The sequence below is a fragment of the Nelusetta ayraudi genome, unplaced genomic scaffold, assembly GCF_046127955.1.
Source record: "Nelusetta ayraudi isolate G7.1 ecotype Tasmania unplaced genomic scaffold, CSIRO-AGI_Nayr_v1 ptg000096l, whole genome shotgun sequence".
NCBI classification, from domain to species: domain Eukaryota; kingdom Metazoa; phylum Chordata; class Actinopteri; order Tetraodontiformes; family Monacanthidae; genus Nelusetta; species Nelusetta ayraudi.
In genome coordinates this window covers 539,135-555,317 of record NW_027466146.1, presented here as the reverse complement: position 1 = coordinate 555,317, position 16,183 = coordinate 539,135, and the positions used below count along the sequence as shown (strand labels likewise).

Below are 16,183 nucleotides of genomic sequence, written 5' to 3'. Positions count from 1 at the left end.
ACAAGCCTAATGGAGTAGCCTACTTCCGTTTTCGACCGTTTCCTGTTTACTTTGACTTTATTCTCAAGATTTCAACTTCAAACTCGAAATGGAAATGAACAAACAAACAAAACAAAAAAAAATCTGTAATATTTTTTTCTTCTTGTGGCCCCCAATCCTCTTTCCTATTAAAGGCTTGTACACACTGCAATTTGACAAAAACAAAGACCGGTTCACCTCGCAGACAAGCAGAGATACTTTGCCTGTCAGGCAATGAGTGAATCCAGCTAGCAACCGCCGTGGTTATCGTCGTCGTCGTCCACGCATGCAACAACTGGCTCGCATTTGGCGCGTCGGGGATTGAGTGGCGCACACCGGCGCCGCCGTGTAGCATCTGGGAGGGGCGTCGCTGCTGTGATACCGGGGGTGGCGGGGAGGAGGGAGGCTGGGCCGGGTCGTGTGAAAGAGAAGCGACACACAGTCTCCATCCGGCGGCCAACAGCAGCAGCCTTTCTTCCCCCCGTGGAGAGCGCGCAGGTCTGCTGAGATGCGCAGTGATTCGACGAGCTCGCCAGGCTGCTGCTGCCGCCGCTGAACATCACAACCCGGGGACAGCAGCGATGAACACGGACGGGGATTTTTTTTTCTTTTCCCCCCCCCACATCGCCACGTTAACACGGAGCGTTTGATCAATTAAGAGTTGCCTGTCGGGGGGGCGTGCGGGTTATTTATCCCGTGGAATGAATATTCTCTGCTCGGCTTTGCTACAGAGGACCATGGAGACCTCGGAAGACGTCGGTCATGCTCTGTGGTAAGAGAGACGGTGGGGGTTGGTGATGGTGTTGGTGGTGTTAGGGTGGGGGTGGGGGGGGGGGGGGATCAGCTCCAAGATGTCCTTCTCGTCCTGACTGGGCGTATTTAATGCATGGCCGTCAGCCAAGCCTGTATTTTCTATACGTGCCGTCAAGGCTCGGACTGGAAATCCGTGCATGCATGTCGCTCCGTCGGCAGGGTGACACACCTGCGGTATGTCGTCCCGCTCCCTCCACCTCCACCTCCACCTATCGGCTTCCATTCATGTGTGTTTTCCCTTCCCTCCATGAGCCGGTGCCGCCGTCTGACACGACCGACTGACTGTATGCAGATGATGCGGGATGGTTGTTGCTGCTGCTGCTGCTGCTGCTGCTGTTGTTGCTGCTGCTGCTGCTGCTGCAGCCTCTCAACTCACACATGTCGGCGGCCCCTGTAGAGGAACACATGTTGTCCTCCTCTTTATTTCCCAGTGACATGTCATCGATTTAAATATGATGGGATGGTGTCCGCTGTGTGTCAGTGTCAATTGTTTTTGCCCGTCAACAGGCTCCAAATGCCAGGACTGCAACAAGCAACCGCGTCGTCTGTCATAAAAAAAAGAAAAAAAAGAAAAAGGAAACAAACATACAAACAAACCGGGGGGAATCATGAGGGAGTAGAAAATCTGTGCCATGCTTCTCTGGCTTCGCTCCTCGTTACCGCATTGTTAATGGGGCAAAATAGACAGAAGCACGCTGTCTGCTGGCTCTCATCGATTCTCTCTCTCTCTCTCTCTCTCTCTCTCTCTCTCTCCCTCCCTCTCTCATAAATACTGCTCGTTCTCATGCAGCAGCGTTAAGCCCCTATTATTAACAGATTCCTGAACAAGGATGTGCGTCTGGCTCTGAAAAATGGGTTGTTGGTGGGTCAGTCACTGCCTTCAGGGTGATTCACGGCTCGTCCACCTCGGTGTTTTCACAAGTAGGAGTTTCCCCTTTGCTGCCAAGCAAATTTTTTTTTTTTTTTTTTTTTTTTTCTGTGAAAGTGCTGATTGTTCCTATTCTGGGTCGTCTTGTTTGCAGAGGCTTTAATTCTTGAACCATTTGGCTGTTTGCAGAAAGGTTTGGTTGAGCTGTTTATTGTTATTGCAGGGGAAGTTGGGGCCATTCACGCTCTTTTCTCTTGGTCAGGGAGATTTTTTTTTTTTTTCTTTTTTGACACGTATTGTGTTAGCTTTCCACCTCCCTGTTTGTACTTATCCTCAAATTGGCAGAACACTCCCTGTGGATTTCACCCCAGTTCCAGTGTTAGAATTCAATCAAACACATTGGAATTGCTCTTTGATGTGAAGTGGCGTGGGCACGTTTTGTCTGTCTTTGGCTTTCCCCCCTACACAGAGCATTGAACGCGGACCAACGTGACTTTAGTGTCTGAATCAGCAGCAGTCGACTGACACGGCCGCAGATTTATGAAGGCCGCTCTCCGGTTCCGAGCTCTTCCCCCGTTCATTTGCATGCATTTGGAATGGCAGTATTCTCAAGGCTTCGTCGAAATTGGCAAGGAGCCAGCAAGCCGAGGGAGTCAAATCCCCGACAAGTGTTAAAAATACACCGGAGCCGTAGTAGCGCCGCAGATAAGACGGGGAACTCACCTACATTTATCGGAGAACGCAAGGGCATGTTGAAATTAGATCAGGGTGTCGTGCGTGTGTTCAAATCAATGTTGGCTACGCAATTCAGCAGCCTCAGACTCTTTCTCCCGAATCCAAACAAGGCGGGTCACATTCACCGCGGCGAATACAAATAAACAAGCAGTGCCTAAATACTGTACAGAAATCCCTCCAGGTGTTATGGAGGGAAGGGAAAAGGCATATGTATAATCCCTGTGGATGTTGGAGCTGCATTCCTTTCCTTATTACTCCCCCCACACTTTAACCAGGCACAATCCAGGTGGATCGCCGTCACTAGGATTGCTTTGTTTCACCCCCCCCCAACCCCACCCCCCAGCTACGGTAGTCATGTCAAATGTGCAAAGGTGAGCGTCAAGGCCAGGGAGGAGGAACGCGAGCTAAGCTTCCCCCGATAAGCGCGTTGTACAGCAGTGTTTTATGGATGTCGGGAGGCCGAGGTGGGGTGGTATTAGTGCTGGGGGTGGGGAGGCCCGACCTTTCAAAAGCCCTCCACAGTCCTTGGGTCAGGTGGGTCAGATGGAGGTAGTCCACTTAATCCACTACACTGAATCTGATGTGAGTATGACCCTGACAGGTCTCGTCTGTACACAAGGCTTTTTGTTTTTAATGCAGAGGCGAGAACGTGTGGAATATTTTTGCCTCCTCAGCGACGGGCTTCTGATGTCCTCGAGGGGATCACAGAACTTCCAGTTAAATATCCCCGCGCTGTGCAACAATTACTTACTAATTACTAATTTACCGATGCCTTCTCACAGTGACACCAGTCTTAGTCCTGCTACTGAGTTATCCAGAATTTTTTTTTTTCCCCCTCTCCCCTCTAAAAGTTCTGGAAATGATCCCACTTAGAATGTCATCATGCCCCAAGCATTGTGCTCACTTTTAGTTTTGGGACAACGCAGTCAGCCAGGTGTTGGTTCCATGCTGTCTTGGTTCAAGACTGCCTCCTGGCCACGCTGTCCGTCCTTCCAGACATGTGGAACGTACAACAAAACTTCATTTTTAGCTGGAAGCTATATGCAGACACAGCGTTAAATGCAATGTTTTCTTTAGTAGCTGATTGTGGTCCATTGTTGGATTTTGAGTGAAAAGAACCTCTGTTGGTATGGGTTCAGAGGCCTCAACACGGACGACCTTGCAACCTTTCAGCTTGACGTGTGAGCGCTGCTCGCTCTCCACTCCGCACTGCGTTTGGCCTCGTTCAGAGCAGGCACCTCAGAAACGGCTTCGGGAGCTTCCTCGGCTGTAACCCGGCCCTGGTAACCGTGTGTAAGTTCACAACAGTGGCAGCTGTGTCAACACAAACAGTCAACACGCAGGCTTCCAGCCGGCCTCGCCTGTCTTCCCGCCTGCCTCTCAGCTGCTAAACCAGCAGCTCGTCCACCCACTGGCTGCAAGGCAGAAGATGTTTGAAGACCTCGCTGTTGAGATGATCCTGTTTGCTGTGTAAATGCTCTGGTCCAATGACTGGCCGGTCCTGGGACTGTGAGGCCCGATGGAAGCCGACAGCAGAGGGTGAAGCTCTCGAGGAACGCAGAGGCCTCGTGTTGACCAAGTGATGAAAGCTCTTTGGATGTAGCCAATTACCTTCCACTATCTAATATGCATGACTTTGGAGCTGAAGTGAGAGCCGACGCGCTTCCTCCCGCGTGGAAGCGGTGGGACCGGACCCACCTTGGCGGCGCCGGCGCTCGGCCCCTCCGACTGGAATATTAAAGCGTTCGGCTAATCTGCATGCGTGTGATCATGCTCGCTGCACAGGGGCAGCTCGCTCTCGCCTCATGTTTTAGTCAACATGGCTCCCGCGGCGCTATCTGTTACACCCCCCCCCCCGCCCCAACCCGCCCCTCCAACCCCTCCCACCCCCGCTTTTAACGCACGCTAAGTCAACACGTGTTTGATGTGTTGCACGCACGTCTCCGAGACTCGTTCCCGCCTCTGATCCCTCCTTTTGATCCCCCCCCCCCCACGCCTCCCACTCCCCCGCGACTCGACAGGCTTTTCGATCGTCCCGCCATTTCTCTTTCTCTCTCTCTCTCTCTCTCTCTCTCCGTTGGGCTCTTTGCAGGAATGCGACGCGCTCTCACGCTTGTTGTACCTGCACCTCTGCGCGCAGCTGCACGCCAGATGTTTTGGCGCTTTACGGGCTACCGGAGCGCTTTGGTGTGTTTTGTTAGATACGGTAGCGCTTCAAGGGTGACCTCTTGTTGTTGTAGTTGATGGATTTGCCCTCCTTGAACACGGCCCTGGTGCGCAGACTGCTGTTTTGATCCTGTTTTGCACGAGAAATTTCCGGTGACGCCAGTTCTCTCTGTTTCGTCTCAGCGCTGTTCCCCTCCCGGCCTCGCTGAATTTTGTCCATTAGCAGTTGTTGTCAAGTTTCTGCAAGAAAGTCGTCTTCACTCTGGTGCCAAACCAACGCGTCTGTGGAGAAACTTTCCCCGAGTGTCACGAGCAGTAAGTGCAGCGGCTCTAATGAGGTGGAAACACGGCAGGAGTCGACAGCGCGAGGCCTTCACATCAGCAGGTGCGCGGCCTCTGTCGAAACAACAGCAATTAGAGGATAAAGATAAACGCTTAAACAGAGTGCGAGGCGCAGCGTCGAGTGGCGTGTGTCATTTCACATGTACGTCAGCAGCAGTGCGAACGCGAAGAGGACGAGCGCTGGTGGCGGAGAAGCGGAAGAGTTATTCCTGGCGTGGAGGTGTTGCAGGTGTGTGCTGAGAGTCATTAAGTCAGCTGGCTGGGCAACTTCAGATATAAAAAGACACTCAGCACTGGGTGCCAGCAGGGGGAGGGGGGAAAGAACACGGAGACAGAAGCTGTGTTTCCATGACCCCTAGAATTGCACAAAACCGAAAGATGGCAATAAAAGAAAACTGGTGATGGAAACACTTGGAAAACCTGTCAAACGTGTCTCGAAAGACATTTTGTACCTCCATCCTGCTCAAAGTGAGGTCTCACGGGACGAGGTTTTCCCAGAATTACGGCTTCTGCGCTTCACGCCATTCAGTGGAAACACCTGCAAACCACAATTGTGCCTTGTCGAAATTTTAGATATAACACTTTTATTTTGCAAAAAAACTGTCATGGAAATGCAGCAAGAGACATGAGACCAGAGCACTCTAATTATGAAGTCATCAGGCGTGCAGGGTTTCCGTGACACACACCTCGAGTAATATTTAAAAAAAAAATATATATATATTCTGCATCAAGCCGTTCCGATTTCAGAGGGGGTGGGGGGTGGGGGTTCTATTGCAACAACTGCAAGTCAGAGTCGACGTTGGTGTGTAGGAACATTGGGAACATGTCCATGCTGTTATTGTGCAGAATAGTCAGGGCCATGTGACTCTTTGCACCATGTCGTGACACCTGGAAGTGTGACTGCCTTTTTTTTTTTTGGCATCCCTTGAAATACGAGCTCGTACTCGTGTCAAAATGTTGTTGTTTATTTCTATATGTGAGAGTTTTTGTTTGTGCGTTTCCATGAAGCACATTTTGTCTTCCCACGGCGTCAGCTTTGGCAATATGTAGGTAAATGGAATGTTGCAACAAAAAAGTAGTGAGTCTGAGAGGATGTCGCTGCAAATAAACACAAAGCCTCAAGCACACAAACGACTTTCTGACTAAACGTCGTCCAGTGTTTGTGGCCGGGGGGAAAAAAAAACCAAGAGTCAAAAAAACCCCCAGTGTGTCAAACAGGACAAATCCCACCGTCGTAACCGACTGACAACAGCCAGCGCCGACGCTGGAGGGCTTGTTAGTGGAATAAAGGGGACAAAGGAGACACTCGAGTGGCTGCAAAGGACTGGAGCAGGGTTTCCAGGCGAGGCCAGCAGCAACGTTCAAACAGGCGCGGCAGCCTTTTGGCTCCGGAGCGCCGCTGCCCAGCGACCCTGCGCTGGAATTGCAAATGTCTCTGTCTGCTCCTGACTGCCCCGGTCCTGCATGAGAGCGCCGCATGGCAAAAAAAAACACACAACCCAAAAAACCTTGACCTGCACATTCCAGTTTAGAGGGAGAAAAAGGCTCCTGGTGGATTTGATCAAGCTGCAATGTGATTATCACACAGAGCGTGTGTGTGTGTGTGTGTGTGTGTGTGTGTGTGTGTGTGTGTGTGTGTGTGTGTGTGTGTGTGTGTGTGTGTGTGTGTGTGTCAGAGGCTCCTGCTTGTCTGTCAACTGGAGGTTAGGGATGCTGGGTGTGTTTTCACACATACATAGATGCACGCACACACACACACACACACACACACACACACACACACACACACATACATACACACAGACACACACAGTGCTGTTCTAAACTTGGGGTCACTTACACATTTCTGCATTGAACTTCATCATAAGCAGCTTCATGAAATGATCCACTGGGAGAGAAAACACATAATTTTTCATACTTGGAATTCTATCAATCACTTTTTATTAGATGTTATAAATTATTTTCATTAAACACTAAAATGGTCCCAGACGTGTTAAGCACATCTTGACTGATTTTAGTGTATGTGTGTGTGTGTGTGTGTGTGTGTGTGTGTGTGTGTGCGTGTATGTGTGTGTGTGTGTGTGTGTGTGTGTGCGTGTATGTGTGTGCCCCAGCAGGGACAGGGACAAACTGGCCCCCAACGCCCAGCGACTCACTGGCGTGTTTGTGTGAAGATGCTTCTCGCCAGTGACGGACTGTAAAAAGGTCGCGACCCCAGTTTGCACAGGACTTTGGTTCATGGTCACTTTTGAAAGGTTGTGAGGCGGCAGCGTGCAGCCGTTGCGACAGCTAATCCTGCGGCCTTCCGCCGAGATTTATGGCCAGAGACAGTTTTTTTCTTTTTTTTCTTTTTTTTATCGAGTGTCAAGATGCTTGTTTATGGCAGCGAGCGGCGCTGAATTTTGGCAGAAAAATGCTGCGTCTATTTTTGGATGTCGGGTCTCGTGGGGCGTCGTGGCGAGAGGATCCGTTTTGCTCGGAGGCTCCGGGTGCACGAGAGACGCTCGCTGGTGTGGAGGATTGAATGACAAAAGCCTCCACTTCCTCCCCCAACTCCTCAATAAAGCAGATGATCTGTAAAAGCTATAAAATGCAGTTTAATTGAATCTGCTGTAAACCTTAATATTTATGGATGTCTCCAGGAGAAACAGAAACACCCCCCCCCCCACCTCCCACCCCCCCAGCTTTCTTCCTCCGGCTCCTCGTCTTTTGTCTCGCTGTCTGTTGAGACGCGGATTCGGTTTCTCCCTCTCCCGTTTCTGCTCATACATTATTAACTGCACCTTTTTTTTCTGTCTCATTTTTACTTCTCTTTCAAATTAATTTTGCTAATTGTGTCTGTGAGCTAATTATAGAATTCATTTCCAGAAGACCTCAGGCTGGAATTTAAGTTTTAACCCAAGTTTTTTTCTTACTTTTGAATTAGGACGTGTGTGTGTGTGTGTGTGTGTGTGTGTGTGTGTGTGTGTGTGTGTGTGTCTTGAATTATTCAAGATAATGCAGCATTTGGTTTAAAGGAATAGGACGATTTAAAATTTTAAATTTCAACCACTTTCCAAACACCACGGTGTCGATGGACGACACAAAACAGATGCTGTGATGTTTGTGTCTCCAGTTTTGGATGGTTGAGTCTGCAGAAGACTTGGATCTTGTGTTTTTATTCTGCAATGATGTATCTTACATTTGAACACTTGGGCCGCCACATGCTTCCAATGTACTGACATGTGGCGGGATTCTCTCCCTCCAGCAACACAGGGGCCGGTAAAATGAATGAAATTCCAATGTTGGGTGAATATTTAGCGTACAATATTTAAATTGTCTATGTTTAGTAAATATAGTCAGAAATCTTCAATGTGGCCCACTAGGGGAAAAGCTTTGAAAAGCCGGGGTTTTGTGGGATGAGATTTTACGAGAATTACTTCACACCATTCAATGGAAACACCTGAAAATCAAAATTAAACTTTGTCGAAATTTTAGAAATATCGCTTTTATTTACCAAAACAACTGTAACGGAGATTTGAGAGCCTGACGAGCCTCAGCCTCGCAGTGATCTCACTTCATTTCCTGTGTTTTTCTCCAACTTTCCCCCCGCCAGGTGAGGGCGTGGCTGGGAGCTTGAGTCCCTAAAGTCCCCAGATTTACAGCACATGGAGGTCAAAGGACACCTGATCACATCCATGGGTTTGGGGGCTCCAGGTGAGTAACCCGGATGAGAACAAGCCTGAGACAGCCTGAAATATCTGCCGGCTCACGTCATGTTTTTGTCAACTTGGAAAACAAAAGGCCTTTTCTCATGGGAAAGACAGCTGAGAAAACAGGTGTGTGTGTGTGTGTGTGTGTGTGTGTGTGTGTGTGTGTGTGTGTGGGCCTTTTGTTCACACACTGACACCGCAGCTGTCAGATAATCTTATCACAGCATTTGACAGAGTCGCAGTGGGCAGACATCACACACACACAACTTGGAACTTTACGGTGTTGGGAAAGAGCCACAATTTAGTTTGATTTTATTCCTTTCCTAATTCTGAAGGTCGTGGGAGACCAAGTCTCGATAAATTTCATTCAGTCGCTCGACTGTTTTGTTTCCTGCTAGCGCTCGCTGCCCGCAGGCGTTGTAAAACATCCTGCCGAGACTCCCAGGGTGTTTCCTCACAGCGCAGCCCTCTTTGCCTGCGTTTGTCTTCCGCAGCTGCTTTTATATTTTATAGGTGATGAAGCGGAGCCAGCCTGCTGCTCTCGTTTGATCTCTTTACACTCTTAATGCAGGGTAAACAGGCGGCAAAAGTGAAGTCGAGTGAGAGGAGTCAGTGATTTGTCTCATGTCCTGCCCACGTTTAAATCTTTACTGTGATTTTCTCCAGTGTGGGAGCCTCACCCTGTAAATCACCTAAAAACGAGTTTAGTTTTGTCTTGCTGATGCTTTGTTGGACCTCCAACATGTTTGGATGGGGATAGAAGCAAGGGGCAGACATAGGTGGGGTTTAGTGCCTTTTGTGATGTCACAAAGGCACAAACATTCTGAAATTTGGATGTAATGGATGTCCACTGCCTGGCCAATAGTGAGACAAACATTATAAGAAATCATTGGTGATGTATCCTCAGTCCTCAGACTTTACAATGACCTGATGTGTTTTAAGGGTTGTTAACTGAGAGGACCTGGCAGTTGTGTTTGTCGTCAGTAGAAGCACGCAGTCTTTAAAGCGCAGCCAAATCGTCGGGACAGGGAGACGACAGATTAACCCCCCCCCACTTTAATTCTGTCTCTTTGCAGATGTTCAAGGCTGCCCTGACGGCAAGCTGCAGGCGGAGCGCATGGCGGCTCTTCAGGAGAGGAAGCAGGCTCTGGAGACGCTGCTCAGCTCCAGAGTGGGAGAGCTCAAGCAAGTCTGCCTGCAGGAAGCGGTGCGTCCCCCCCCATGCCACCGCAACTTTAAAATGCAGCCGCACCTGCTGCTGTCTGTTGTGATCGCCACCTGCTGGCCGATTAGCACCTTCTACTGTAGTTTCCTGACCAGGACATAAATTGTGATAGATGCGGCACATTTGGCACGCAAACCGAGCGCAGCCGAGATACCAAAGTGCTTTTTATTGAGAGTTCAAGCAATTTCTTAAGTGGCGCCGTGTTGCGCAACGCTTGGACGACAGGCGGGGGGGGGGGAGACGGATTTGGCCGACCCCCTGGGGACTAATGAACGTCTTCTGCAGGAGCTGACGGGGAAGCTGCCGCGCGCCTTCCCCCTGGAGACGGGAGAGAAGCCCCCGCCGGTGCAGCGCAGAGCTGGCATGACGCCCAGCGCCAGGGCAGAGGTGAGTGGACGGTGCGGGTGCACCAGGAGGGAGGACAAACACTGGCGGACTAACAGCCCGCCGCTCGGTCTTGTGCCCCCTGCAGGATGAAGGCAGGAAGCAGATGAAGGCCATCTTCACCGGCGCGCTGCACAGACACGGCGAGTTCGACCAAAACAGCAGGAGGACGGTGCATCGGGGGTGTCACACAGGTCCAGCAGCCACCTCCAAAGAAATTCATGAATATTAATGATAATAAAAAACACGTTGCAGCAGTGAAGAGTGCCTTGCTGCGAAAGGGCTTTGTGCTGACAAAATGGGTCTAATTCCATGTTGCGTCATCTTGCAGAGGACTCGGTCATGTCAGAGAGCACCAGCTCCATGTCAGACTCCACGTCCCACGACAACGGTGAGTCAGACACGCGCCGGCTGGCCTGTCATCTAATGCGCAAATGAGGCATTCGCGACGAGCGTCGCTGGCGGCAGAAGTGTCTCAGTGTATCGCGTTCAAACTCACACTCGTGAGCGTGAGAAGGTCGAGGGTGCTTGAAGCTTCAGTAATCGCCGTGTCATTCCTGTCTGGTCACTGTGTGTCGACAGTCAGAGTAACACCTTCAATAATCAGAGCTGCTGCGCCGGTTTGAAGTGAGTGCAGTTAATCATCCAAACCACATTGAACTGGTGCTCAGCCAGCAGTGTTGTTGGATTGATGCCTCGTCCACACTGCTCCCTGCTCCATGGCAGCACTAGCACCCATCCCTTAGCCTCCTCTGAAGACACACAGAGCTCAACCTGTTGTGTTGTAATTTCAACACTCAACACTTCATCAGTGAAGTCCTGTATTTACAATCCTGACTTTGGAAGGATGGTTAGGATTTCCCAGTGGATCTTTCTGATCAGTTTCTTTCTGCCTTACACCATTTAGGTTTAGGTTTATGTTTATGTTTAGGTTTAGGTTTAGGTTTAGGTTTAGGTTTAGGTTTATGTTTAGGTTTAGGTTCATTTGTCCTTTGCAGGAAATGTGTTTCTAAATTCCGCACAGACTGAAAAACAGAAAGACACACAGTCCACAACTTGAAACCGCAGTATCAGAACAGAGGTTTGACAAATAAACATGCACTCTTCACCACACACATTTACATGGAACACATTACATGCGTTGCATTGCTTCGTTCAGCTCGGTTATTGCACAGGGTGTGAAGCTTTTGCTGATGGTTGGAGATGCTGGAGTCCTTCTGCTTGCTTCAGCTCCCAGTTTGACTGATGACCTGCTGACAAAAACATCAGCCCGACGTCCTTGCAGGCATATTATTGACCTTGGGCCGGTGTGGCGTTTGTACAGGTTCTGTGTCACATGACCGGAGGGTTTTTTTTTTTTTTTTTTTTGGCAGAGTCTTCCCCCAGCGTGGCCGCCGACCAGCGCTCTCTGTCCCAGCCGCGCCTCACGGTGGGCAGCCCCGACCACCGCATCAGCAGGAAACTGTCCCCGGTGGAGATTTACTACGAGATGAGGACGCGCCGCAACTCCGTCACCAGCTCCGTCAGGTACACGACTCGCCGTGCGGCGCCGCCTGTCGAAGCGTGCGACAGCTGTCATGACGCCCGCCGCCCGTGTCTTCCTGTGTGGCGTCTCGCAGCCCGTCCCACTCGTTGCCCAGAAGTGCGTCTAACGCGCAGGGCAGAAGTGTCCCAGCGACGCCCCTCCTGGCCCCCATCAGCGTTCGCGTCAGGTAGCCGGCTGGGCCGGCGCCACTTGTGCCCCCATTCGGTGGATCTTCAGCCCCACCCTCTTCCCCCCCCCCTCCCCCACCCACCCCGCTATGCAGGCCGTGCGGGTCGGATACGGCTCAGTGACGGAGTGGTGCACAGTCACGGAGTCTAGGATGAAATAACGATTAGTGTCACGTCGGGCTGCCAGCGGAGGGCTTGAGCTCGTCTCCGAGGTCCTTCAGCATTAAAATGTGCAGCGTCTTAAGTGATTTTCTGCGAAATGCATTTTCACGGGTTTTAATTAAAACTGTGTGTGTGTGTGTGTGTGAGTGTGTGAGTGTGTGAGTGTGTGTGTGTGTGAGTGTGAGTGTGAGTGTGAGTGTGTGTGTGTGTGTGTGTGTGTGTGTGTGTGTGTGTGTGAGAGTTACCCCTCCTGCCCACTCGAAGTGTCTGCGGCATGAAAGCAGTAGTCAAGCAAAACTCTTTTTAAGAAATAAATAAATGGGACTGCTTGTGTGATACAAGTACAAGTATTTCAAGTCAACCTGCTTTTTGTTCATTTTAGTTTAAGATTTAAAGTGCAAACTGCTTTATTTATTTGACAGCCGAACTGAACGGCGTTGAAGCCAATGCATCCACGGTGAAATAAAGCACACGGAAAAACAAAATACTGTTCATTATGATAAAAACAAACCGGATCCAGCGTGTTTTCCAGTCAGTGATTTCCTGCCTGAACGATCCGATCAGCTTCAATAACAGCTGCTTATTTTTTACAAAGCAGCAAAGTCCGGTGTGCAGCACTCAAACTGACTTCAGACGCTCTCGGTGGGCAGCAGCCTCGAGTCTCCTTGCCGTCTCCTACCGTCAGCTGCTGCGTCCTGTCTCTCCGCCCCAGGTCGGACGTGTCTGGCGGCGCCGGGCTGAAGCAGTGGTCCGGCAGCCTGGACGTGCCCTACATGATCCCGCTGGCCCCGGAGGGCTCGTCGGAGCGCCGCAGCTGCCCGTACGGCTCCCGGGCCCGACGCAGCAACAGCTCCGAGGCGCTGCTGGACAGGTCCAGCCTCCCCGACGAGCCCGCCCCCAGGAACGGGATGCCGCCCAGAGGGGGGCCCTACAAGAGCTCCGAGACACTGACTGACGGCAAGCTGCGCCACATCCACCTGGGCAGCCCCGAGAGGCTCGGCGACGGCTCGGCCGAGCAGGCCAAGATGCGCCTGTCCATGGGCGGCAGAGGCGGCGGCGGCGGCTACAACGAGCTGCTGATGGACTACATCTGGGGGAAGCAGCAGCGGATGCAGCAGCACGTGTACCAGTCCACCGGCCGCATCTGGCAGGACCTGCCGTCGCCTCGCTCCTCCACCGCCGCCGCCGTGGCCGCCGCCGGGGCCCCGCCTCCTCACGCCAACGGCTTCTCCCACTCCCAGGTGCACCTGCCCAGCGCCGCGCCCCCCTTCAGCCCCCTGGTCCTCCGAGGGTCCCAAGCCGAGCTGCACAGAGTCAAGGTCACCAGGACCAAGTCGTGCGGCCCCTTCATCCCGGTGCAGCAGCACAGCCAGGACGCCGTCCTGCTGTCCACCTACGAGTCTCCGCTCCCTGCCACCGCCGCCGCCGCCGCCGCCACCGCCGCGCTGCCCTACCAGACGGAGATGTCAGGCCCCTCCTACGGCCGCAGACCTCCGCAGTTCTCCCTGCCCACCCCGGAGGACTCGACGCGGAGCCTCCACAAGGCGCTGGCCCTGGAGGGGCTGAGGGACTGGTACCTGAGAAACGCCCTGGGCTACCCCTCCGCCTCCAAGGCCCAGGAAGCAGGCATCTCTCGCCTGTCGCACCCCCACCCGCTAATGCACCAGACTCAGTCGGTCCACGGGGAAGCAGCCGGCGTGCACCGTGCTCAGATACCCCAGTCGGCCAGTTTCCATGGTCACCCGCTGCATGGAAGGTAGGCATTGACTTTTTTCTTCTTCTGCTGAAAGATTTGTGTGATGTATTTTACAATATGACCACAGTCACTGGAGCTCCTCGAGCTCTTATTATATTATATCCGCCATCCGTATTTGTTTTTTTGTTTTTTGTCTGATTAAATGATGCTGTAATGAAGCTCCAAATTGCTGCTTAGTTCCTGCTCCGCTCGCCTGCTGCAGTTTCTGGAGCCTCATTGATCTGTTGTGCCGCCTCGACAGGTCGATGGAGTTGTCTCTCTATCAGGAAACTCCCCACCCACAGATGCAAGACGTGACGGCGAAGGAGCCCAGTGCAGACCCAGGCACGCTTGTATGAAGCTGCAGCCCACACACACACACACACACACACACACACACACACACACACACACACACACACAACATTTTACTACGAGAAAAGAAAAACCTCACACATTTATTTTCAAACTCTGAAGGATCTCAGGCTACAGGAGTTTATCCTTGTTTTGGTTTCAAACCTGTGAAAGGTTCAGCAAAGCTTCGGTTTTAGCAGGACTGGTTTTGGTAACTTGACGTTCGTGAACCTTAGATGAAGATGAAGTCGCAGTCACGTGACTTTGATGCACCTCCACAGGAGTCCACAATAAAACCAAAAGCATAGTGGCCTGAAACTGTCTGGAACACTGGACGGCTTTAACTGAAGGTCTTGGCGAAAGGTCAAGAAGGTTGGTTTCATTGTCCAACTTTTTTTTTGTTCAAAGGTCCGACAGAAAACCACTCAACCTGCTGGTAGACCCGCTGGTGGGCATCACAACCTTGTTTTTGAAAAGTCAGTTCTCACTGTGAGAGCCGCTGTCACACCGACTGCTCCCTCGTGAGGTCACGTCTCTCGCCACTCGCGTCAAGTTGCAAAATTACAACCTTTGGCTTTCAAAACTCCTGTAGTTTGAGCCTGATATCATAAACACACACTCACTCACACACACACACACACACACACACACACACACACACGGACAAGGTGATACAATGTGACCTCAACTGCGAAGCAAAACCTGGCAACCTCAGCAGAAAGAGACTGGAATTAATGACCAACTGTAGCTCTCCAACGTTGCCCCCCCCCCCACCTTTTCGCCGAGCCTCCGCATCCACCTCAAACTCCACTTTTCCCATGTTGGTGTGAACATTGGTGACACAACAACTGTACTAACAACAATATAGTCTGTACTCCACACGTGGTGCAATGGGAGCAGTAAAACTCTGTCTAGATGACCCCCCCTCCCCCCCGAATAAAAAAATGAATCAACTTTTTTTTACTGAATATATTCAACACTAAATCACTATTTTGTATATTCTGAGATATAAAGAACAGCTATATTGCAGAGGTAATTTATTGCTCTTTAATCTTGCGTTCTACAGAGATGTTACGACTTATTATTTCATGCTGGTGAACACGTGTGTAGCTCATTCTTGTGAAACACACACAACAAAACGCACCTCATTCTTCCTTTCGCTCTTTTATGTCTCAGCCGTTTGTAGTTTGTGTTTTTCTTCCTCTCCTCCCCCACATGTGACGAGTGAAATTAATGGTAGCGCCCTGCTGTAGCTGACGGGAGTGCCTGAAAAATGTTAACGTTGGATCTCAACGTGGTTGGTTTGAAAACTTTAAAAAGTACTTTTTAGTCATCAGCAGACGCCGCGGCGACTTGAGTCCCATGGAAAATTAGTGCATGATGTCACGAAATGAGGGTATTTGAAATGATGTCATATACGCTGTGTTTGTTTTCTGGGCCGATAAATGTAGCTTTTCGTCTGTCCCGGCCTGGACAGAATGTTTAGACCACTTTTGGCTATTTGAAAAAAAAAAAAAAAAAAAAAACCTAGTTGAGGGCTGTTGCGAGACCTACTGTATGGCTGTAGCACACAACTGTATGACCAGTATTTTCCTCCACCCAGTTCTTTGTGCGGTTGGCCGATGAGGACTCGAGTGTCATATGGAGCACTTTATGAACATCTGAAGCCTTAATTCTCTGTCAAAACGTGTCTCCCAGAGAGATGACACGCCGTGTCGAGACGCCGCCTGAGGAGGCGGAGTCACTGTTCCGGTCGCCAGTCGCGGCTGCAGCACACGGACAAGTCCGCCGTCTCAAACACCCTGCGGCCGCATTGAAAGTGCTGCTTGCTTGTGGACTTTGACATGTAAAATTTAAATGGCAATTTTTGTGCAAAATTCCCTGCAAATTCACCAAACGTTTTCTAACAATAATCAATATTATTCATTCATTCATCTTCCATACTCCCGAGCTCAGGGTGACGGGGTTCTGCTGGA

General features: G+C 50.8%; 1 protein-coding gene across 3 annotated transcripts; it reads left to right on the top strand.

Moving 5' to 3' along the window:
• Positions 1-141: 141 nt before the first annotated feature.
• On the top strand, positions 142-14,977 carry ccdc120b (coiled-coil domain containing 120b). Of its 3 annotated transcripts, XM_076047891.1 has the most exons (10): positions 142-790; positions 8,538-8,638; positions 9,711-9,841; positions 10,145-10,246; positions 10,332-10,437; positions 10,575-10,634; positions 11,617-11,770; positions 11,863-11,955; positions 12,831-13,874; positions 14,116-14,977. In XM_076047891.1, exons 2-10 carry the CDS (start codon positions 8,590-8,592, stop codon positions 14,210-14,212), a joined length of 1,836 nt encoding a protein of 611 aa, XP_075904006.1. In that variant the 5' UTR covers positions 142-790; positions 8,538-8,589; the 3' UTR covers positions 14,213-14,977. The 3 variants fall into 3 exon arrangements, with proteins under 3 accessions (XP_075904006.1, XP_075904005.1, XP_075904004.1); XM_076047890.1 differs by lacking the exon at positions 11,863-11,955 and having other exon boundaries at positions 146-790; XM_076047889.1 differs by lacking the exons at positions 142-790; positions 8,538-8,638; positions 11,863-11,955 and adding an exon at positions 8,643-8,760.
• Positions 14,978-16,183: the final 1,206 nt, after the last annotated feature.